Consider the following 24,049-nt stretch of genomic DNA (forward strand, 5'->3'; position numbering starts at 1 on the left):
AGCCCGGGGTAAATCAAGGAAAAATACAATTTACTTCAACAAGGGACATAATGAACAACACTCGTCTCATTCGTGGAGATGGAAAAACAAGTTCTTTGTGACATGCAAGATTTATTGTATAAAGATTTAAATTATGCAAAAGAAAGGGTATGGGTCTGCTGTTTTTGTCAATTTTAAGTTTTAATTTAAAATGTATGCGATTTTAATATAAGTGCATGGTTAAATATTTTACCACTTGCTTGAGCAACTTAATATATAATTATATAGAAGTAATGCATTGAATAATAGTTTGTTTAAATTGTGTTTAAACGTGAATACGTCTATTAAAGAGTATATTGTGTACAAAGAGAATCGCAATGCTGACATTTTTTTTTTTTTAAATAAAATTTGCTGATAACTTCTGTATTTGAAATAGGCCTACAATTTGTTTGTGGTACAGCCGGATCAGACTGCAAACGCAGCTTATGTGAAAGCACTTTAGCGCGTGCTGCTCCTGCACCGCATACGCACTGCAACACGCACCGCACACGCACTGCACACGGAGTATGTGTGAAACGGGCGTGAAACGGGCGTAAGCGCCATCTGAAATTTTCTTCTAGAATGATCATTTTTATCAAGCTTGTATATTTAAGTTCAATAATTTCACTTAAATGACAATGCAAATTACCTATTAATTGTCATTTAAGTGAAATTACTTAAATATACAAGCTTGATAAAAATGATCATTCTAGAAGAAAATTTCAGATGACACTTAGAGGCTTTTGCATCTGAACTCTTCATATATATATATATGTATATATATATATATATACATGTATATATATATATATATATATATGCTAATATTAGTAGTCAACAATTAGCACGAAACGCAGGGCAAAAATAGTGACATTCGCAAGTACGTTTGGTCTAAATAGTTTGCTATTTTAACTATCAAGGTTTAGTTCTATTTAAATTACGTAATGGGTCGTAAATAATATATATATATATATATACACACACACACACACACACACACACACACATATACATACATACATAATGTATATAGTAGTCAATATTTTAAGTGGATCAAAAAAGTTCATCAAAGTGGTCCTAAGAAAAGAACGGGTATTGTTCAAAATTCAAGTATAACTTTGATGAACGGTTTTTGATCCACTTCAAATGTTGACTACTGTATATATACACATAATATTTTATTTAAATAAAAATTAGAAAAGATAAATAAAAGATAGACTAAAATAAGTAAATAAGCAAATAAAAAAATAATTCTAACAGTACAGTGCTACAATGAGTTGGAAAAAAATGTAATAGAAACTAAATATGTTCTAATTAATATTTAGACATTTATAATATTTTTTTCACAAAATAAATTGGCCTTTTCCACAAGAAACTAAACATGGCTTTTCCACAAGAAACTAAATATGTACGGTACTTAAAAGTTTGAGGAGTTTAGGATGAGCGTCCCTTAGAACAAGGGTGGTATTATGCGAGTCCATGGCAAAATTGAAAAGCCCTGCACAAAAACATTGTTTTTCTTTCACCATTGATTCACCTGTCCTACACAAAAACATTGCTTGTCAGAAGTGGGATTCGAACCCACGCCTCCAGAGGAGACTGCGACCTGAACGCAGCGCCTTAGACCGCTCGGCCATCCTGACATGCTACATGCTAATCACATGCTAGTATTAGTAGTCAACAATTAGCACGAAACGCAGGGCAAAAATAGTTACATTCGCAAGTACGTTTGCTCTGAATAGTTTGCTATTTTAACTGTCGAGGTTTAGTTCTAATTAAATTACGTAATGGGTCGTAAATAATTGTCCAGGCCCCTTCTAAAGTAGCAACAGAAGTCTTTGTTAAGTCCCGTGGTCTGGAAAATTATTTACGCCTGAAAAATGACGATGGGAAACTGCGGGTTCGAATCCCACTTAAGACAAACACTATGTTTTGTGAAGGTGAATCAATGTATGCGTGTGAATAGTTATTCAGGTAGTAGCCATGGAAGTCTTAGTTACGTGATAACCGTTACTTCTCTCAGCGCTGGTCGAACTGGGCCAATCACAGTCGTTTATGATTATAGTAAAATGTACGTAATTTAATTAATTTTACAGAGATTACTAAGTTGAATTTTTGTTATATCAACTACATGTAGTTGCGGTTATTATAGTTAAAATGTTTAATGTTTAATAAAAATAAATGTTTCCAGTAAGTCAAAACACTCCGACATCGCGCCCCCTGGAGGAAGAGCCTGCATGTGGCACACAGACTATAGTAACATGTGCCACTAATGGTCGAACTGGACAGCTGTCGAGCAGGGTTCAGTTCCAAAGATACGACATCGTATTTGCTAAAATAATATATGGATCAATGCATTAGTATTTAGAGAACAGAAGCAGTGTGTGATTATCAGGGTGTCCAGAAGGGAGCCGTTTAGTGGACTGATATGGACCACGTCGAGTCAACACTGAACTAGGCTAAACAAGGTAACGGTACAGAGAATTATTAGCCTAACGTTAACGTTACTTCTATTTGCAATCAAAATACTCGATTAATTTACCATGTACACCAAAAACGTGACATAATATATATGATATACAATGTGAATGTGCAATGCAATATTTTTGTGGTTACATTATATCACAATATTATTTGAACTGTAAAATTGCATTAAAAAATACAATAATATTTAAATTAGCATTACAGCATATATTGCACTATACAATACAACATTATTTAAAGGTACATTAGCGGTAAAAAAAAACTGCATTCATTTTGCAGAAGAGCACTGTTTTGATTGTGTTTCGGTTCTGCAGCGGATGAATATGGTTCTTTCTCATAACTAAACAAACACTAAAACACTAAACATTAACTGTTAGGCTATAGTATAATCAGTTTAGATGGAGGATCACAAGCGGACTGGCTGAAGATATTACTAGCTATAACCATTAATAGACACGGTAACAGTTAATTCCTTGAAAATAAATTCCAGCACCGCTAACGTTACAACAACCATAGTGACATTAAATGAAAGACCCTTCACAATAGATAATGTTTTACGATGAATTTTAGAGCTATGGCAATTTATCTGTTTAATAAAATATCTTACTCACCTGCTGAGTAACGCCATCTCTGCGTCGCCTTTACAACATTTCAACCCCCTCTGTTCTCACTGTTGATTCTGGTTTTATTACGAGCTCGGTCGCGGTCTCTTATTGCCAGCAGACGCTCCTTTGTTCGGCGTTTTCCTAAAACGGGCGATTCCCCGGAGGTTCAAATATTTAGCTGCAGATCAACCTCTCTCGCTCCTTGTGACAACTTAACCTGTACCACTCCCACCGTCCCACACCATACACGCTTTGTCAAAGTAGCAGGTGTAAATTGGGACATGCGCGTGCAGTCAAAACATTTTACCTGGCTTCGCAGCATGAGGCGGCAGATTCGCCGAATGCCATTTTCCACGGAACAGAAATAAACAAAATGTTTGTTTTAACGGAAACTGATTATGATACTTTAAATAAATTTGAGCGCATTAAATAAAGATTTTCTTTGTGTATAACGCTAGTGTATAGGCAGTATTTATGGCTATATTTAAATATATAAAAGCTATATTTATGGTTAATTTACGTTTTGAGGTTATAAAAAATGTTTTATAATTATCTTTAACATTTATTTTTTTAAAAATGGAAAAAAAGGATACTGTATTTTCAGAACAATACTAGAGCCTGTTTCATCATTCATATTCATATTGAACACAGGAGCAAATGCAGAAAACTGCAAGTCATTCACATTGCATTTAAGATATGCATTTTATCCATCTGGTCATCATCAACTCATGACCTTTGACTCGCTAGTGTCATCCTTTACTTTTTGAGCTACAGGAACTTTTTTTTTTTTATTGACTATAATATTTTACAATTTATGCTATACTATTTGCTATTTTATTCATAGTTATTATATTGCTACTGTATTGTACTCATACCATACTCAATTTTATTTTAGGCTACTAAAAGTAATAATAATATAGGGTAGTGATATAATAATAATAATATGCTTTAGAATAAAACTGCCACATATTGTATATTGAACTATTACATCTGACCTTATATTACAAATATATTTCATAAATTTAAACCGGACTCAAGTTGTGCTATAAATGTTTTACCACTGGAACAAATGTTCAAGGATTATCTCATAATTAGGGGCCCAAGCTGTGATATTAATATTGCTCACTAGATGGAGCCACAGGACACGGAATATCTTAAAGTCCCCCTGTGGTGAAAATCAAGTTTTTAATGTTGTTTATGTCTATGTGGTGTTTTTAATATGCTTTAAGACAAACCATGTGCAAATTCATAAGTCAACACCATTGGTATTTTCTCCTTAAAACTGCAGTGAAAAAAAGTCTTAAAGGGACACTATGCAAGTCTGAGTGTTTTTTCTCTACGAGCTCCCCCTAGTGTCTGGTAGTATAATGCTTTCAAACACTCTGTCGTAAAAACGAACTGTTGTCCCTCCCCCCTCGCCACGAGCAACCCAGCTGATCAGCTGTCAACCTAGCTGAGCAGAGGAACCGGCTATTTCAAAACCAGTTATGTCTACCGAGGCAAGTAAAGCAATACTTTCTTTCCAACTGATGGCGATTTTTTTATTTATTGTGTTGTCATGCATACTAGTATTTTTACCGGGAACGAACGATATGAACGAGGCGAACTACTGCTTTCGTGTTTGTTTGTTTGTTTGTTTTTGGGAGAATGGGCATGAGCATAAAAAAAATATATATATCGGAGGCTAATATTTGTCTAAAGTTATATTAGCAAGGTCTATAAGTTCATCTGGTAGAATGATGGTTTACCTGTGCTTGTCTAAGAAAACATCAGAACGTTTTTTCTAGCTCGATCATGATATGTGCAACATTTTGCGCGTCTGATATTGCCTACTATCAGACGCGTTGACTTAGTGACATAAAATAAAAGTGTAAGTTACACAAATAAAACCGACAGAGGAACTGCCAAACAACTACAGAAATCAAACGTGTTTGCTATGACAATGCTAACATCAAAGTTATAGTATCTAGCGTACTAGTAAGCCCCTAACAGACAGCGATCATAATAAAAACCTTTACAGACAATAGCAAACATCCTGAGGTCACAATTACTTGAAATTTAAATATTAAACACAGTTTATTCCAAAGATACTTCACTTACAAGTGCAACAGCAGGATCAGCATCCGTTTTGCAGGCTTCTGTTTCTCTCAGTTCTCACCATTCTGAAAAAGCCGGTCCGATATATTTACTCGAGTCTGACTTCTTGCTCGGTCAGTCTCCCGTTTCCTCTTTCGTTGGTCCTCCGACAAAGATTTCCTAGCTTTCTGCTTCTTTTTTACAGGCTCAGCCTCAGCCATAACTCAATCTATCATTGCCCTTTGCTTATAGCTAGCCCGCCGGTGCTTGAATAGGGGCGTGTACGTGTGCAGTGTCGTCAAGCAATTCGTTACATCGCGAGACCTGATATCACGCGATACTTCCTGACACCGACCCGCGTCCCAAAGTTGCAAGTGAGTTTTTTCCGCTCTCGGGCACCAGGGGGGTGCGAAACCACCACCATTCAACCCGAAATAAGTAATATAACCATTCCACTGACTCCGAAGCTGTTCAGTTAAGGTTAAAAAGTTACCTAGAGCACCTTTAAAAACGCGGTTTGAAATCGCTGGTATTTCTGACGTCACAAACCACCTTGCGGGGCGGGCGGGCTTTAGCATATCATTAACTACTGTGAAGCAGGGGAGTCTCAAGAGAAGCCAGGTTATCCCGGTATATTTTTCTGTTGATATGAAAAATCGGGTATATTTAGCAATATAGCGAGTGAATTGTGTATGTGATGTATATTATGATGAACTGTATGTTCTTCAAAGCCTGTATACAAATTATTAAAAGGCAGCTTTCACCACAGGGGGACTTTAAAACTCATCTTTGATCACCAAAATTACATTTTTAAATGTTTTTTCCTGTGTTTTTCCTCCACGCCTTAAAATACCTTGAATGTAACTCTACACCCGTGCTTCATTGAATATACGTCGCGCATTAATATGCTATCCAATTGGTCAACTTATTGTAGTAAACATGGCATAATAGCAAGTGGAAATACTGGTTTAATCCAGCCATATATGTTTGAACCTGAAACTAATTCATCAGAAGTGTAAGAGTGGATTATACAGGCTCGTATACAAGTCGATGCCTCAGAATGGTAATGCATTAATGTTCTTTAAGACAAACCATGTGCAAAGTTTTGAAATGTTTTTATTTTCATTTTATTCATTTTTATTGCATGTTTCTGTCATTTTTATTTCAGTTTTAGTTATTTAAATAGCCTACTTTGTGAAACTACACAAAAATGTGAAATCTTGCCTTTGCAAGCAGCTTCATATTTTATTCCAATTAACATTTATTTATTTTTATGATTTTGGTATTTAATTATAATAACTGGCCCAAACAGCACTTTAGCAGAAAGATTTGTAAATATGAGACAGTTTTTCCTCAATCCTGCAGATATGCGACAGTGGGCCTCGTTTAGTGCTAACCAATGTTTTAATGTAACTCACGCAACAGAGAAAACTATGGCTTCGGCACAACCTCCAAACTTCTCCTGGGTGGATCCTGGTAAAGTGGCAGGACTGGCAATGCCACGAATGACGGCCCACTATCAGTACCTGCTGGACAACGGCGTCAAGCACCTGGTGACCCTGTGCGAGCGCAAACCTCCTTACCACGACACCTGTCCAGACCTCACCCTTCATCATATCAAGATTCACGACTTCTGCGCCCCCACATTTGATCAGATCAAGAGATTCTTGTCCATAGTGGAGGAGGCCAGTGCGAGAGGACAGGTAAAACATTCTTCATGCACATCTGTGTTCTGCAAATATGTGTTCAGCATCTCTGTGTTTGTCTACTGGACTTTGGCAGGCTGTTGCGGTGCACTGTTTGCATGGTTTTGGCCGGACGGGGACGATGCTCGCCTGCTACCTGGTGAAGAGCAGGAAAATCAGTGGAATCGACGCCATTAATGAGATAAGAAGCATACGCCGAGGGTCTATTGAAACCCGAGAGCAGGAACTAATTGTGGTGCAGTTTCATCAACAAAATAAGGTGTAAAATAAGAAAATTTATATTTTTAATGCAGATGCTTACGAATAATGTTATATTAAGCAATAAAGATTTATTTATTTCCAATGTATGTATTTATTTTTGAAGATCTTGAGCTTATGGGCAAGGCTGTACAAGTTACTATCACTGAAAAATATGAAAAAGCAGTGCAACTGTAATGAAAGTCTCTAAAACATCCTGCTATTTCCACTATTAATACATTCCTACAGGATATTTCTATGACATAGTGCACTATGTTAAAAGCAGTGGTGAATTTAGATAAACTAAGCCACCTTTTTAGTAACTGAAATTAATAAGTGGCCTATCTTATATGAGTTTACCTTATGTGTATACAATTTTAAAACTCGCATAATTCAGGAGGATCTGGAAACAAATCATGACCTTTTAAGCCTTGTTAATTTTTTAAGACACCAGATTGTCTAAATGATGGTAGCCTCCTGAAAAAAATGATCTTAGTGGTTTGCCTTTTCATCAGGACACTTTGACTTTACTTGAAGTGACCATTTCCAAAGAAAACAGCTGCTGACGCTCCTTAAAGCTCAGATTCTCTGGGGCTCGCTGTGTTTTGAAGCTTTTGTGATCCATTTCACTGTAAGAGTATTAAAAAAAAAACGATTATTACAGGTTTTTGTAAATAACCAATGTGTGAAACAAAAAGATTGCAGGGGCTATGTTAGAATAGACATTTTAAAATGATAATTATTCTTATTTGAATTCAGTTTTTGTGAGTTCTGTCCTACAGAATAAAATTTCAATACCATCATATTAAAAAAAAAAACTCTGGGTAACAAGTAAACAACAAAACACAATGACAAACACAACAGTCAGTGATATAGTAAAGATAGAACTGAACTGGGATCTCAGAATAATTTTCATAAATGTCAGATTAAGACAAACATCATAAATTCATTACTGGGCCTGAAGTAACTTAGGTTTATTTGATTATACATAGTTTACACATTCAGCAGTTTTCAGAAAAATCATGTTAAAATGTATCAATTATGATCCATCAGGCTTTTGAATAACTTTTATTTGTTCGTCTCTCAATCAAATAAATCAGTGTATTGCACAGCATTATATTATATAGAGTTTTGATCATAAAACTAAGCATTTAAATATCATGTTACTAAGACATATTATTGGCAGATATAAAGTGACAACTGATATTTATATGCATTTTATGTAAGTATTATACCGTTATAAAGATCTCATTGATTTACATTACAAGCTATCAGAATTTCATCTTACTTTTTGACCATATATTTCTGAATAAATTGGTGTTTTTTTCTTCCTCAAGTATGAGTTCCATATTCTCACTATAAAACTATATGAGCCATAAAAGCCTGATGTATCAAATATGATACTCAACAAAAAACTTTTTAAACTCTTTTCCTGCCAGCATTTTTGCTAGCCACCGCCAGTTTTTAAATTATTTTCACAAAACTTTTATGGCCCCCAAAATATTTTGTTCATTCATTCTCTTTTTTTTATCAACAATTGAATGTGGTTATGTTTAATAAAAAAAAAGGCAACATTTTGAGCAAAAAGCGGAGAAAATCACGCTTTTTTTTAGTCTTTTAAATTAGTCTTCTTTTTTTTTTCAAAGACTACAACGTGCATAAGCAAAGCGTCTATGACCCTGTACCAAATGGCAACCTAAACCCTCATTCACTATTCCCTATGTTAGTCCACTAATACTGTTCAGTTGAAGGAGTGAATAAAACGAGTGAGTGAATTCGGACAGCTGTTGAGCGTAGGTTACATCGGTTGTACACTCGATAGTGCAGTGCAAAGTGGGATTGAATGAGTGCACTCAATAATGTCCACTTTGGTTTCAGACACCACTACACATGGCTGTCCCCTAAAACAGTGCTCTATTTGAGGGTGTAAGGGGTGATTTCGGATTCAGCCCTGGTTTCTGCTTCTTCACCTGTGTTTTGATCCGGAGATTCTGTACTCTTTCAGGAGATGTGAAATAGCGTCCCCTACCATACAACACTGAAAACATAGATTGCCGGAAAATTCCGTCAATGGTAGGAAAAGAGTCAAATATTTTGTATAAGAAAAGGTTCTATAAACTGTTCCACTTCGAACTATTCGGGGTTTTTTTTTTTTTGGACTATTATTTAATATTTCAGGCTTTACAGGGTTAAATTGAACTGAAAAGTCATTATATTACCATTAAAATAAACATAGTCTGAGAAATATTGACTAAAGTAAACAATGAAAATGACACTCTCCCCTATTTTGGAGTGTTAAAAAGCAGAATTGCAGTGAATAATTATGAATTTTGGGTTGAGACTCACCTAGAAGAGAACTTCATGTCACATCCCATAGATTCATGTTTGATTCCATCTGCAATTCCAGAAATCAATGTCAGACAAATGTATCAAGTCTAAACCAATATTAATCAGTGATTGATTTTGAAATACTGTCCAATACCTTTCAAACTGTCCTCTTGAGAAAAGTGGCCTTCCTTTTGCTGGTCAGCCGCACTTTCATTCTTCTCACAGTTACTCTAGGATGACATTAATAAAATGTGTTTTGGTGTTTAAGTGTCTCTCAGTATGTGGTGTGATGTTTTTAATACCTCTGTTTCATATGTTTTATTGCTGTTGCAGTCAAAGAGAAAATTTATTGACAATTAAAGGGATAGTTCACCCAAAAATGAAAATTAGCCCATGATTTACTCACCCTGAAGTCATCCTATGTGTATGGCATTCTTCTTTATATTAGTTATATTAAAAAATGTCCTAGCTCTTAAGCTTTATAATGGGAGTCAATGGGTATATATTTTTTGGAAGTCCATTAAAGTGCATCCATCCATGATTAAAGTGATCGAAACGGCTCTGCGGGGGTTAATAAAGGCCTTCTGAAGTGAAGTGATGCGTTTGTGTAAGAAAAATATCCATAATTAAAACTTTATCGACTAAAATAACTAGCTTCTGGCAGACGGCGGTACGCAAGTCGACTTACGCCAAAAGAGTAACACTTGACGATGTATGACGTAGGATGTAGGAGTAGCGTAAGCTTTGACGCCTCTCGCGGTTCAAATAAACAGGGCTGGGCAACCGCATTCCCTGCGTACATCATGGGCTAATTTTCGTTTTTGGGTGAACTATCCCTTTAAGTCAGGGATGGGCAACTTCAGTCCTGGAGGGCCACTGTCCTACAGAGTTTAGCTTCAACCCTAATCAAACACACCTGAACAAGCTAATCAAGGTCCTCAGGATTACTAGAAAATTACAGGCAGGTGATTTTTTCAGGGTTGGAGCTAAACTCTGTAGGACGGTGGCCCTCCAGGACCAAAGTTGCCCATCCCTGCTTTAAGTAGTTTTGTTATTGTTATTGTGATGTTATACACATACAGTAAGAAAACTCACCACTACATCACTTCCTGTCTGAAACCTCTTCCGTTCTGCCCCGGAATGACTCTCATCATCATCCTCATCTTCATCCCCGTTGTGCTGGTACTCCTCTAGTCTCCTCTGGAACTGCAGCTCTAGAGAGAGTCTGCGCAGACGTTCACTCTCCTCTAGGGTGCGCCACACTTTAGCCTGCAGATGCTGGACTTCCTGTCCCAGCCGGTCTGTAGCAGCAAGTTTACTCGTCTTCTCGACCACTTTCTGCTCAAGATTAGCACTTAAACGTTCTGAGGCTGTGTTATTCTGGGATGTCTTCACCGATGAGTGGAAGACAACAGTTTTTTTCTTGAGGACCTGCTGTGGTCTTTGAGATGGTGATGTATTGCTCTGATGTTGATAGCGATGGTGTGCTGGAGACATCATTTGGGTTTCCGCAGGCTGGCGGAATGTGCTAAATGAAAGACTGTTGGCTTGTGGCGAGTAGGGGACGTCCATTCGTTTCGGCTGCGATAGAGGGACGGACTGGGTGGTTGTCGGGATCTTCCAGAGTCCATTTTTGTGTCCCATGCTGGACAAGCTGGAATCCATTGGGCTTATGGTTGAAAGGCTGTTCCATTTGCTCAGTTCTTGCTGTTTCTTCAAGTATCTTGATCTGTCCTTTAGAGGGCGTCCTTTTTCTACACTCCAAAGATTGTCTTGAGAATGTGCCTGTTTCTGTGAGATTCAACAGTTATTCTTTGTGAATATGGGTGCAATTTATTTTTTGATTTGATTTATTAGTAACAAAAATAAATGCATAACAAGATGCCATCACAGTGACATTATACATTTATCAGAACTGTTGAGGATAACACAAGAAAGTTACAAACTTATTTCCATTGTGGTCCTCGTTGTAGAATTAGAATTTGTGTGTATATATATATATATATATATATATATATATATATATATATATATATATATGTGTATATATATATATATATATATATATATATATATATATATATATATATATATATATATATATATATGTATATATATATACACACACACACACACACATATATATATACACTCACCTAAAGGATTATTAGGAACACCATACTAATACTGTGTTTGACCCCCTTTCGCCTTCAGAACTGCCTTAATTCTACGTGGCATTGATTCAACAAGGTGCTGAAAGCATTCTTTAGAAATGTTGGCCCATATTGATAGGATAGCATCTTGCAGTTGATGGAGATTTGTGGGATGCACATCCAGGGCACGAAGCTCCCGTTCCACCACATCCCAAAGATGCTCTATTGGGTTGAGATCTGGTGACTGTGGGGCCATTTTAGTACAGTGAACTCATTGTCATGTTCAAGAAACCAATTTGAAATGATTCGAGCTTTGTGACATGGTGCATTATCCTGCTGGAAGTAGCCATCAGAGGATGGGTACATGGTGGTCATAAAGGGATGGACATGGTCAGAAACAATGCTCAGGTAGGCCGTGGCATTTAAACAATGCCCAATTGGCACTAAGGGGCCTAAAGTGTGCCAAGAAAACATCCCCCACACCATTACACCACCACCACCAGCCTGCACAGTGGTAACAAGGCATGATGGATCCATGTTCTCATTCTGTTTACGCCAAATTCTGACTCTACCATCTGAATGTCTCAACAGAAATCGAGACTCATCAGACCAGGCAACATTTTTCCAGTCTTCAACTGTCCAATTTTGGTGAGCTCGTGCAAATTGTAGCCTCTTTTTCCTATTTGTAGTGGAGATGAGTGGTACCCGGTGGGGTCTTCTGCTGTTGTAGCCCATCCGCCTCAAGGTTGTGTGTGTTGTGGCTTCACAAATGCTTTGCTGCATACCTCGGTTGTAACGAGTGGTTATTTCAGTCAAAGTTGCTCTTCTATCAGCTTGAATCAGTCGGCCCATTCTCCTCTGACCTCTAGCATCAACAAGGCATTTTCGCCCACAGGACTGCCGCATACTGGATGTTTTTCCCTTTTCACACCATTCTTTGTAAACCCTAGAAATGGTTGTGCGTGAAAATCCCAGTAACTGAGCAGATTGTGAAATACTCAGACCGGCCCGTCTGGCACCAACAACCATGCCACGCTCAAAATTGCTTAAATCACCTTTCTTTCCCATTCTGACATTCAGTTTGGAGTTCAGGAGATTGTCTTGACCAGGACCACACCCCTAAATGCATTGAAGCAACTGCCATGTGATTGGTTGATTAGATAATTGCATTAATGAGAAATTGAACAGGTGTTCCTAATAATCCTTTAGGTGAGTGTATATATATATAGAGAGAGAGAGAGAGAGAGAGAGAGAGAGAGAAACACACACACACACAATAATAAAATGTAAAACTTTTTCAGTTATAGTCAATTAGAATTTTAAGTTACTTACTTATATAACTATACTTGTAAGGGCCAAATGTCCTCACTTATAATAGTGAAATATTATGACTACTGACTAGTAAAGACATTTTACTGGTTCTTACTAGTTAAAAAGGCTTATAAATCGGCCAAAACATCTTTTTATTTAAATCTAATGTTTTGCACATTTTTCTGTGATGAGTAGGTTTAGGTTTAGAGGCAGGGGTTTGGGTTAGGCCATAGAAAATATAATTGACCTGATATAAAAATCAATGGAAGTCTATGCCATGTTCTCACTAATATAGTGAAACAAACGTGTGTGTGTGTGTGTGTGTGTGTGTGTGTGTGTGTGTGTGTGTGTGTGTGTGCGTGCGTGCGTTTCCCAACCAGCCCCGGTCTCATCTATCTCCAAAGTTATTTTGCTTCTGATGAAAAGATTATGGAAGCACAAATATCAAACATGGCAATAAAAGTGCAACACACAAATACCATAATGTTGATCTTTTGCAGATCCCTGGAAAATGCAGAAACATGCTGAGGATTTTCTGTGGTTCCGGGTACTTTATTGCTGTGCAGTTTTGATGCTGGCAGGGTCAGATATTCTCTGTGATAAGTTTCTGTGTTTAAAAGAGTGTTTTTGGGTTTCACCTGGGGTGAGATATAGAAATATATGAGATAGTGAGGTCAAAAGAGCAAAAAAATGTATCTGTACCAGGGTTATTATCATTAACTAAAACTGAAACACACCAATACCATAAAAATATTATTTGAATTAAAATAAACATATAGGCTACATACATACAGACATATGCATATATAAGGATGCCGCCGCCTGAATATATATATGTATGTATATAATCCCATTCAAAAAAAAAAAAAAAAAAAAAAAAAAAAAAAAAAAATATATATATATATATATATATATATATATATATATATATATATATATATATATATATATATATAATGTATAGGCTATCAAATAGTATATCAATGATACTCACAGAATCCATTAAACTGTCAGTGGATAAAGATAGCTTTATCTTTTCATGGAGAACTGGATCAACAGGCGTATCTGAGGGAAACAGAAATAGAGCTTAACAACCCAAAAACAAAAAATGATGTGCAAATATAAACACTCACATGTCAGGTTGGGATTTGAAAGATACTCCAGTTTCTTCTTGAGCAATTTCTGGTTTTGTTTTGTGTTTGCTCTGCTGATTGAGTGCTGGTTTCTAAAGGTTACTGGTGGTCTTGATGGAGGTCCACCATTATCATGATCTAACAAACATGAAACAAAAGCATGCATATATTCAAAAGCCATAGATTATGTTTTGGCTGTACAAACATTGCTCTCACATGACTGATTTTTAATTGAAGTGTTTCAAATGGTTCATGCATAATTATAGTAATTAAATGTGCATAATATTTACTACCTTTAGAAGTTGTTTGTGTCGACTGGGTAAATACTCCCTCAAAACCGTAATATAAAGCTGCTGACTTGAGAGTTTCCAGTGTTACAACTGATCCAGTGTGCATTATTATCTCTGCAGCCCTGAAAAGGATCATTATTAAATCAGTTTTCACTTCCAAATGTGCATTAGTTCTTGTCATGCCTTGCCATACGCACATAAGAGTCTTAAATAACACTAAATAATTAAGTAATATTCTGATTATTTCACCTTTCCTGTGACACTCCCATGAGACTTTTGCCATCCACACTCAGTAACTGATCTCCTGGATTCAGTCTCCCATCCTTCAACAAAACTCAATAGTAAATAATATGATGCAAATAGGCACATTTATGGATCATGCTTTTGTTTTTTGCACAACGATACTGACCACATTTGCTGCTCCTCCCTGGACAACAGATTTGATAAAAATGCCAAGCTTCTCCTGTCCAGTCCCCTGTAGGATATACACATATATGTTATACGGAACACAAATGAAGATCTTTTTGATGAAAATCTTTTTCAACAAGAGATTGTAAAACGAATCCATATTAATTGAGCGGTTTAGTCCAGATTTTCTGAAGAGACTTGATCGCTTTATATGAAGAACAGATTGAATTTAGGCTTTTATTCACATATAACATTCATCAACTCATAAGTTGTGATACTGTAAATGGAAGCTCAATTATGTTCACTTGATGTGCGAGAACCAATGAGGTTCATTCTCATGTTACACTGCATGTTTGAGCTTCAGCAAGAACCAGTGAGGTTCATTACTGTGTTACGCAGCATGTTTGAGCTTCAGCAAGAACCAATGACGTTCATTAATGTGTTACGCAGCATGTTTGAGCTTCAGCAAGAGGTTTGTTCTGGCGCATCAAGCAGGTTCGGTTGAGCTTCTGTTTATGTTCGCTGATCAATTTTAATATGTGAAATAAAAGCCTAAATTAAATCTGTTCATCATATGAACCAATTGAGTCTCTTCAGAAAATTAGGGCTAAACCGCTCAATTCACATGTATTAGTTTTACAATCTCTTTATAAACTTTTTGAAGCATCAAAGTAATAGTTGTGTAGCTGTCAATGGAGGGAAAGATCGTCAAAAAGATCTTCATTTGTGTTCCGAAGATAAACGCAAGTCTTATAGATTTGAAACGACATAAGGGTGAGTAATTAGAGACAGAATTTAAATTTTTGGGTGAACTAACCCTTTAATGTAAAGGGTTCATACAGCTGTTCATTGTTTTTTTAGTTGACAGTGCATTAACCAATGTTAACAGACACAACTGTTAACTAATGTAGTTAACTAATGTAAACAAATGAAACTGTGTAGTAAATTGCAACAAAATCACTAATAACTGAACTTAGTCTTACCTTGGCGGCTACAATGCTCACTCCCATTCCACCATGCAAAGGTTTCTTTAGAGTTATTTTCACTGGATCAGGTTTCTAATATTGATAAAATAACATATATAAAGAGTGTTTCAGAATGAATGCAGAAAATCTTTAGGTAAGCGTAAACTGAATAACAGTTAAATGCAGCAACAGCTCCTCCAAAGTCCAGATGTACTTGATGGATAAGGACGAGGTTCATTACTACCTCATCAATTATTTGCAATTTTTAGGAATTGTTTACTTTAATTTATGCTTTATCTGTAAATGAGCAACATACCCAAGTTGAACACTCTGTGGAACAATCTGACAAGCCGAAGAAAATGGTCCAAGTCCCAACACAGATGGAATGAGAAACCAATTTGCAGAGACCTAGAAAAGTTGCAAGTTCATCAGTTTTTGATGACCATTAAAATATTTATTAATAGATGTATTTTTAATCCTTGATTTTATATGTATTGACTCTACACTATCACAAGAGGAACATTTAAAAGGATATTTCACCCAAAAATGAAAATTCTTTCATCATTTACTCATGTCGTTCCAAACCTGTCTTTGGTTAATCTTTGAAACACAAATTTAAAATATTTTTAATGAAACCTGAAATATTTCTGTCCCTCCATTAAAAGTCCAGGTAACCAAACCTTGATTGACGCATAGGGCACAACAGGTAAGCTCAAACATGCAAACCAGAGAGGTTTGTTCTAGCACGCATGAGTATTTAACATATTTGCCATATGTGATACGTATATGCACTCTATGTTTCTTTGTTTACATGTAAATAAAAGCCTAAATTAAATCTGTTCATCATATAGCGGTTGTGTCTCTACACAAGACTTGGATTAAACTATATTCGATTCATATAATTCATTTTATGACATCTTTATGACCTTCTTAGATCTTCAAAATGTTGGTTACCTGGACAAAAATCTCTCAAGTTTTGTTAAAAATATCTTAATTTGTGTTTCAAAGACTAACTAAAGTCTTATGGGTTTGGAACGACATGAGTAAATAAAGTACATACAAATGTTTATCTTAATGATAAATTAAAAGCTTTACAATGCCATTATTATATGTTTTTCTGCAAATATCAGTGTGGACATATCTTAAGACCATCTTAAGATCCATATCTTCATAAAATCTCCATATGTTAAGATCTTAATCTTATATCACAGATTGTTGTAAAAAAAAGTTCTGATATTATATTGCTATAAAATTATGGTAACACTACACAATAAGGTCTCATTTGTTAATGCAATAGCTAATATAAAGTAACAATGAATGAGTGATATTCTTGTGATTTCTTGTGGCGTTTATTAACATTTGTTTACATTAGTTAAAAATACAAATGTTTATTGTTTGTTTTGTAGTTGACAGTGCATTATTACCAAAATCAACATACACAACTTTTGCATTTAAAAAAAAAAAAAAAAAAAAAAAAATATATATATATATATATATATATATATATATATACACACTCACCTAAAGGATTATTAGGAACACCATACTAATATTGTGTTTGACCCCCTTTCGCCTTCAGAACTGCCTTAATTCTACATGGCATTGATTCAACAAGGTGCTGAAAGCATTCTTTAGAAATGTTGGCCCATATTGATAGGATAGCATCTTGCAGTTGATGGAGATTTGTGGGATGCACATCCAGGGCACGAAGCTCCCGTTCCACCACATCCCAAAGATGCTCTATTGGGTTGAGATCTGGTGACTGTGGGGGCCATTTTAGTACAGTGAACTCATTGTCATGTTCAAGAAACCAATTTGAAATGATTCGAGCTTTGTGACATGGTGCATTATCCTGCTGGAAGTAGCCATCAGAGGATGGGTACATGGTGGTCATAAAGGGATGGACATGGTCAGAAACAATGTTCAGGTAGGCCGTGGCATTTAAACGATGCCCAATTGGCACTAAGGGGCCTAAAGTGTGCCAAGAAAACATCCCCCACACCATTACGCCACCACCACCAGCCTGCACAGTGGTAACAAGGCATGATGGATCCATGTTCTCATTCTGTTTACGCCAAATTCTGACTCTACCATCTGAATGTCTCAACAGAAATCGAGACTCATCAGACCAGGCAACATTTTTCCAGTCTTCAACTGTCCAATTTTGTTGAGCTTGTGCAAATTGTAGCCTCTTTTTCCTATTTGTAGTGGAGATGAGTGGTACCCGGTGGGGTCTTCTGCTGTTGTAGCCCATCCGCCTCAAGGTTGTGCGTGTTGTGGCTTCACAAATGCTTTGCTGCATACCTCGGTTGTAACGAGTGGTTATTTCAGTCAAAGTTGCTCTTCTATCAGCTTGAATCAGTCGGCCCATTCTCCTCTGACCTCTAGCATCAACAAGGCATTTTCGCCCACAGGACTGCCGCATACTGGATGTTTTTCCCTTTTCACACCATTCTTTGTAAACCCTAGAAATGGTTGTGCGTGAAAATCCCAGTAACTAAGCAGATTGTGAAATACTCAGACCGGCCCGTCTGGCACCAACAACCATGCCACGCTCAAAATTGCTTAAAATCACCTTTCTTTCCCATTCTGACATTCAGTTTGGAGTTCAGGAGATTGTCTTGATCAGGACCACACCCCTAAATGCATTGAAGCAACTGCCATGTGATTGGTTGATTAGATAATTGCATTAATGAGAAATTGAACAGGTGTTCCTAATAATCCTTTAAGTGAGTGTATATATATATCCATATATATATATATATATATGTATATATTAGTGGTGGGCTGTTATCGGCGTTAACGCGCTGCGTTAACGCGCTATCTATTCTCCAAGTTGGGTTGGGAGCGGAGCTGGCTCAAGCTACACAAGCTATGATGACGCAATCTACCCGCGGCCGCGAGGAACACCCGGCTGCAACGCATCATATTCGTCGTCATCTTAAGTAAACACGGCTGAAAGTGAAAGCTGGTGTAAAAGATCCGTGCAACATCCATTATTTGGACTTGGTTTGTATTTAAGCCGTCCGACGTAGACTGTGTGGTGTAACAGTTCGGTAAATTAACACACGACTAATCCGTTCTACCACCTCAAATTCAAAGCGAAACATATCACTGAATACCAGCGCGCGCGTATTATTCCCAATAGGCCTATATCTTAGTGAGTGGTGTAGCACATAATCTCTTTTTATTAAAAGCGCCCGATTTTAAGAATCGTTGTTGTGTTTCTTTTTAACTGAAAATACATCAGTTAGACAATATTCTAATTTTAAATTTGGGGTTTCATAAGCTCCAAGCCATAATAAACATTAGACCTACTTAAGTCTCTGCAGCTAGTGTACTTAAATTTTATTTATCTGCAAAATTATGTTGTATACTTACAGTTTTGCACAATATATGTTCTCAAAACTACATACACCCTTTCAAAAAAAAAAAAAAAAAAAAAAAAAAAAAAAAAACATTTAGCAGTTGTTTAGCAGGGTCTGTGTAACCTGTTCTGAAATGGTTTTATTATAATATCGTTATCGCAAGAGGCTGCAATGTATATCACAATATGGATTTTAGGCCATATCGCCCATCCCTAATTGATAGCCTATAGTAGTTGATAATAACATAGGCCTACCTAATGTTGCCTACGGACGGTAACAGTACAGTAGTAACCTTTTACAGTCTATGAGTAGAACAGCTTTCTTAAGCAGTTTGTGATGCATTTTGGAAACAGGAGATGAGCCCCTGGTCTAATGCGCCACCTGGCTTGAGAAACCCGTTCTCAAAGACTTACTTTTATAGTCATTATTTGGGTAGCACACATACTCTGAATGCCTTCGGCAGAATTCAAATGAGCCATTTTAATCTAGATTAATCTAGATTAATTTCAAAATTAATCTAGATTAATCTAGATTAAAAAAATTAATCTATGCCCACCTCTAGTATATATATATATATATATATATATATATATATATATATATTATATATTATATAAATAAATGTTGAAATTAACTAAGACTACTAAAACCTCTTGGGTTTCATTAAAAATAGCACAATTTGTGTTTCAAAGATTATCCAAAGTCTTATGGGTGTGGAACTACATGAATGTGAGTAAATTATGACAAAATGTGTTATTTTTGGGCGAATTATCCTTTAATGCTTTAGAAATATTATCGATTTGACTGCACCGACACCACTGGATGAGAAGTAAACTTGAACTGAATTGAGCTGGATGATGGTTTTCTGCAGAGCTGCTTTGAATTGAAATGAGCTCATATTAATTGATGAACTTTACAAGTTGAACTGAACCGAATCAAACACATAACTATCCTTAGCTGAATAATTACAGTATTGTCTTTTTAGAGCTGCTTTATAGCAGAATTGAACTCAGTTTGCATCATTAATCCTTATTTTCCTGTTTATCGCTGTCAAGCAGCTTTGAAACAATCTGTATAAAGCGCTAAATAAATAAAGGTACTTGTCTTGAATAGTACCTTTGCGACAGATGGGCTCTAAAAACTCCTGAAATCCCTTGGGAATGCCACGCATGGAATCACATGAATACCCGTCCTCGGGCAGCAGGAAAGGCAGGTGAAGCTCTAGTTCCTCTTCCAGACGGATTTCTCCTCCCTCTCTTCTCAGAACGTCTGTTGTGGTCTCCGCCAAGGCAGCTACGCGCTCTATCAGTGCCTATGAATGACAAACTCTGTAGACATCATCTTCCAGTGGGACATCAGAACAATTATGCATAGCTGTTTTGATTTTCGTGCGAGTTATCATTTTCCATCACTTACGGGTGGAAAGTGGGGTTGATTTGGGGCGTAGTGATATTTGCTCATCAGTGCTCTTAGCTGTAGGGAGTTCAGCTTGTAACATGTGGACTGAATCATCATGGCGTCGCGTGTGGAGTGAGAAGTCATGGTCAGGAGCATCGTCGCCTGAGGAGAAGCAGCATTTTTAAGGAAATAACTATCATAACCCGGATAGGTCAGATCTTTTGATGTTGTTAAAGATCGAAGTAATATTGTTAAAAAAAAAAACACTCTTAAAGGTTCCAAAAGGGGGGTTTCGCAGCCATAACGTGAACCATTTTTAGTTCCCCAAAGAACCTTTCAATGAACAGTTTTTAATGGGATAGGTCATCCTGAAATGAACATCAAGTCATAATTTACTCACCGTGGTGTTGTTCTAATGCTGTATGCCCTTCTTTCTTTTATGGACCACAAAATGAGAATTTTAAAAAAATGTCCCGCTTGTGCTCATCCAGATAATGGCAGTGAAAAGTGACCAACTTCAAGCTTTTTAAAAAAAAAAAAAAAAAAAAATGCAAAAGTATCACAGAATGGTCCCATGAGACACATGCTGTATATTCCAAGTGTTCTGTGGGGTATATGATAGGGTTTGGTGAAAAACAAAACGAAATTTTATGCATTATGTAACCAAATTCTTGACCTTGGCCGTTGGTCTGTGTGCGCTTTTGTAAGACTTTTAAAAAATATATCCTTTTGTGGTCCATAAATTAAAGAAGGGAATATGGCATTTGAACAACACCAGGATAAGTAATCTTTAATTAATTCATTAAGTGTGAACTATCCCTTTAAAAGGACCATTATAATTTTTAGTGTGCACGTGAAGAACATTTTAACAACACTGCCCCATCATATTTGGTTCTGAATGAAATCCAACACTTGTTTCTTACTAATTTTGGGGTGCTGAGTCCAAAAATACTGGCTGTTTTCCTCTAGCACATAATGCTTTCTCAAAAAAAAAAGTGAAGTGAAAAAAAGCTTATTTATTTATAAACTTGTGTTTATGTAAAGTTCTTTGACATTAAATGGAGTATTAGAACTTTTTTTTTTTTTTCAATTTCTTTGCAGATTGTAAGCTAAATTATACATTTTGAGTACCGTTTTCAAAACTTTGGACATTTGATTGCATTAAGGCTTATTTAAATTATATGTATATATCATTTGAAAAATCTTCATTCATATTTTTCCACAAAAAAATATTTACATGGTGGAAAGTTTTTATTGATATTACTGAACTCAACATCATCAAATTAAGATTTTATTTTTTTCAAAGTGTGAAAAAAAGGGGCTGTGTAATCTAAAGAAACTTTTTCTACTACACTCTTAAAAACAAAGGTTCTTGAATGGCATTGATGGTTCCATGAAGAACCTTTATCATCCATGGAACCTATTCATGGAACAAAATGTTCTATATAGTGGGAAAAATGGCCTTTAGAATATTAAAATGCTCTTCACACTAAGAAAATAACGGTTCTTTGAATAACAGATTACTGGAAGGTTCTTAGGGGAACCAAAAAAGCTTATTTGATGGCATCACTGTGGGGGGAAAAAACATTTGAAACCTTTATTTCTAAGAGTATATAAAGTACCTGGGAAAGGTCCCAAGGATGTTAAATGTTCTTCACACCATAGATGCCAATAAATAACCTTTATTTTTAAGAGTGCATATCATTTTGCGTTTTGTATTTCTCATCATCTTTAGGCTACACTACCTGGATTATCCGACTGAGATGGCAGTCAACAGCCAGCTCTAGCCCTTGTCTTTCTGCCCAGGCCTCTATGTGTTTCAGACGCTGGCGTAGAGTTTTGCCCCAGTAGTTCGAGCACAGCTTTGATCCCGGTGCAGTGAACCGGTTCAAGATCCAGGCCCCCATGAAGTGAAAAAGCTGAGAAAAGAGCTGGATGCTCAGAGCAGGGTTGACCCGACACCTTCGGAGCAAACTCATGGTCTTTATGAGAACGTTCAAGACGCCTTCTAAAAAACAAATTCAGAACAGAACAAAATCTTTACTTGCTATACAGTACACAACCATGTGCAAATTCACCATCTTTAATCCAGATGTTTTATCATCTGAAGCAACTTAAGGTTGTTTTTTGCTCAATTGCACAATGCTAAAAGTTCACTGAGCATCATTTGTGGGCTCTGAACCCGTACTCAGCTAACAGGGAACATTCTCTGAACTTTGGCTTACAAGGTACTCTCAAAGTTATGAACAAACTTCCAGGATGAACAGTTCTTCCAATACATCATTTATGGAATGTTTTTCGGAAACATTTTAGTTGGACTTTAGTCTAAAGTTTTTAAACGTTACTCCTTGCTACTTTTTGTAAATGATTCAGAGAACATTCAAAATTAACATTCCCATAATACTTTTCTAAAAAACATTTTCTCTAACATTCACATAAAAAAACATTTAAAGCATAAAAAAGAAACTGGAAATAACTAAATAACTGGAAGAATAGCATGAAGGTTAGTGAGCCTCAGCTGCTTTGACTGGAAATTCAGAAATAACGTTTCATAACTTTAATGGGAACATTAGCAAAACATAGAACATATTTTTGATAGCTGGGTGGATCCAAACTTGCAACATACAAAATCTGATCCATTTGACTGACATGCAAACCATTTGACTGATCCATTTGACTGACATGATCTACCGAATTGTTTTCACAATTAATGGTGGGTAATTCTGAATTAGATGACACCTGTCACGTTGTGGGTTTTGTTTCTTGTTCCTTGTTCTTGTCTGTCATGTGATCCCCTGTTCTAGTCATGTGATCCTGCCATGTGTTCCCTTGTCTGTTGTGTCATGTTGTCATTGGTTGATTGTTTAACTGTTCACAGGTGTTCCCTTGTCTAGTCGTTAGTCTTGTATATTCAAGCCCTCATGTTTGCCCTGTGTCTTTGTCGAGTATTGAATGTTTCATGTAATGTTGTGTAAGTTATGTTCTTGTTCTGAATTCCATGTCTCGTCATGCCATTGTTTTATGTTTGATCACATTTTCGAATTAAAGTTGCACTTGGGTTCTCAACCAGCTTGCCTAATCATTACAACACCACAATTATAGATTGATATGGACAAAATGCATCTAAAATATGCCACAGCAGTCTGTGAAAGGTTGTACAGAAAACACAGAAGAGATTTTGTGACGATTTCAGATGATAATATACAAAGCTGTCAAATATTGCCCTGTTGTTTCATTTCCTAACCCGTTTCTTGTGTCTGCTAACATGTTGTTAACTAACCACAATACTTTCTGATTGTAACATGCATTTGAAGCTGCTTTTGAAACAATATGTATTATGAAATGCGCTATACAGATAAACTTGAATTAAACTGCATTGTAAATAAGAATGTAGGCCTACCCATTTCTGTTGCCTGAGCTGTTTCCTTGTTTACATCAGCAAAGAATGCAGGCAAGTGGTTTTCAAGATCAACCTGAAGCCGATGTGACAGGTACCTGAGGAAACATTAACGCTTCATTAAACGGTCAAAATACATCGCCCTCGCTGCAAACATCACAATGCAATCACG

General features: G+C 36.4%; 2 protein-coding genes across 3 annotated transcripts; one reads left to right on the plus strand and one right to left on the minus strand.

Annotated features, from left to right (window-relative positions):
• The first annotated feature begins 2,246 nt into the window (after positions 1-2,246).
• dusp23b (dual specificity phosphatase 23b) lies at positions 2,247-22,287 on the plus strand. 2 transcript variants are annotated; one of them, XM_079854201.1, is made up of 4 exons: positions 6,201-6,246; positions 6,609-6,886; positions 6,966-7,148; positions 22,216-22,287. In XM_079854201.1, the coding sequence occupies exons 1-4, from the start codon at positions 6,234-6,236 to the stop codon at positions 22,240-22,242; spliced, it is 501 nt and encodes a 166-aa protein (XP_079710327.1). In that variant the 5' UTR covers positions 6,201-6,233; the 3' UTR covers positions 22,243-22,287. The 2 variants fall into 2 exon arrangements, with proteins under 2 accessions (XP_079710328.1, XP_079710327.1); XM_079854202.1 differs by lacking the exons at positions 6,201-6,246; positions 22,216-22,287 and adding an exon at positions 2,247-2,486 and having other exon boundaries at positions 6,966-7,232.
• afdnb (afadin, adherens junction formation factor b) lies at positions 7,538-22,507 on the minus strand. The gene is made up of 15 exons (XM_079854196.1): positions 22,226-22,507; positions 20,499-20,642; positions 20,199-20,394; positions 16,031-16,122; positions 15,733-15,807; positions 14,751-14,816; positions 14,591-14,664; positions 14,345-14,463; positions 14,052-14,189; positions 13,913-13,983; positions 13,398-13,556; positions 10,550-11,245; positions 9,609-9,684; positions 9,473-9,521; positions 7,538-7,755 (listed from the first exon to the last, which is right to left on the minus strand). The coding sequence occupies exons 1-15, from the start codon at positions 22,457-22,459 to the stop codon at positions 7,638-7,640; spliced, it is 2,307 nt and encodes a 768-aa protein (XP_079710322.1). The 5' UTR covers positions 22,460-22,507; the 3' UTR covers positions 7,538-7,637.
• Between the last annotated feature and the right edge of the window lie 1,542 nt (positions 22,508-24,049).

Source organism: Squalius cephalus, assembly GCF_949319135.1.
Source record: "Squalius cephalus genome assembly, chromosome: 20".
In the NCBI taxonomy this organism is placed as follows: domain Eukaryota; kingdom Metazoa; phylum Chordata; class Actinopteri; order Cypriniformes; family Leuciscidae; genus Squalius; species Squalius cephalus.

What these genes read in the sequence shown, in the direction of transcription:
- dusp23b (XM_079854201.1), top strand. An exon ending in AGGCCAGTGCGAGAGGACAG is followed by an intron (nt 6,887 to 6,965) that starts GTAAAACATTCT and finishes GGACTTTGGCAG; the next exon opens with GCTGTTGCGGTGCACTGTTT. An exon ending in AGTTTCATCAACAAAATAAG is followed by an intron (nt 7,149 to 22,215) that starts GTGTAAAATAAG and finishes CATCATCTTTAG; the next exon opens with GCTACACTACCTGGATTATC.
- afdnb (XM_079854196.1), bottom strand. Translation starts at nt 22,459, where the DNA reads ATGAGTTTGCTCCGAAGGTGTCGGGTCAACCCTGCTCTGAGCATCCAG. An exon ending in CCACAGAGTGTTCAACTTGG is followed by an intron (nt 15,808 to 16,030) that starts GTATGTTGCTCA and finishes TATCAATATTAG; the next exon opens with AAACCTGATCCAGTGAAAAT. An exon ending in CTGACAGTTTAATGGATTCT is followed by an intron (nt 13,557 to 13,912) that starts GTGAGTATCATT and finishes ATCTCACCCCAG; the next exon opens with GTGAAACCCAAAAACACTCT.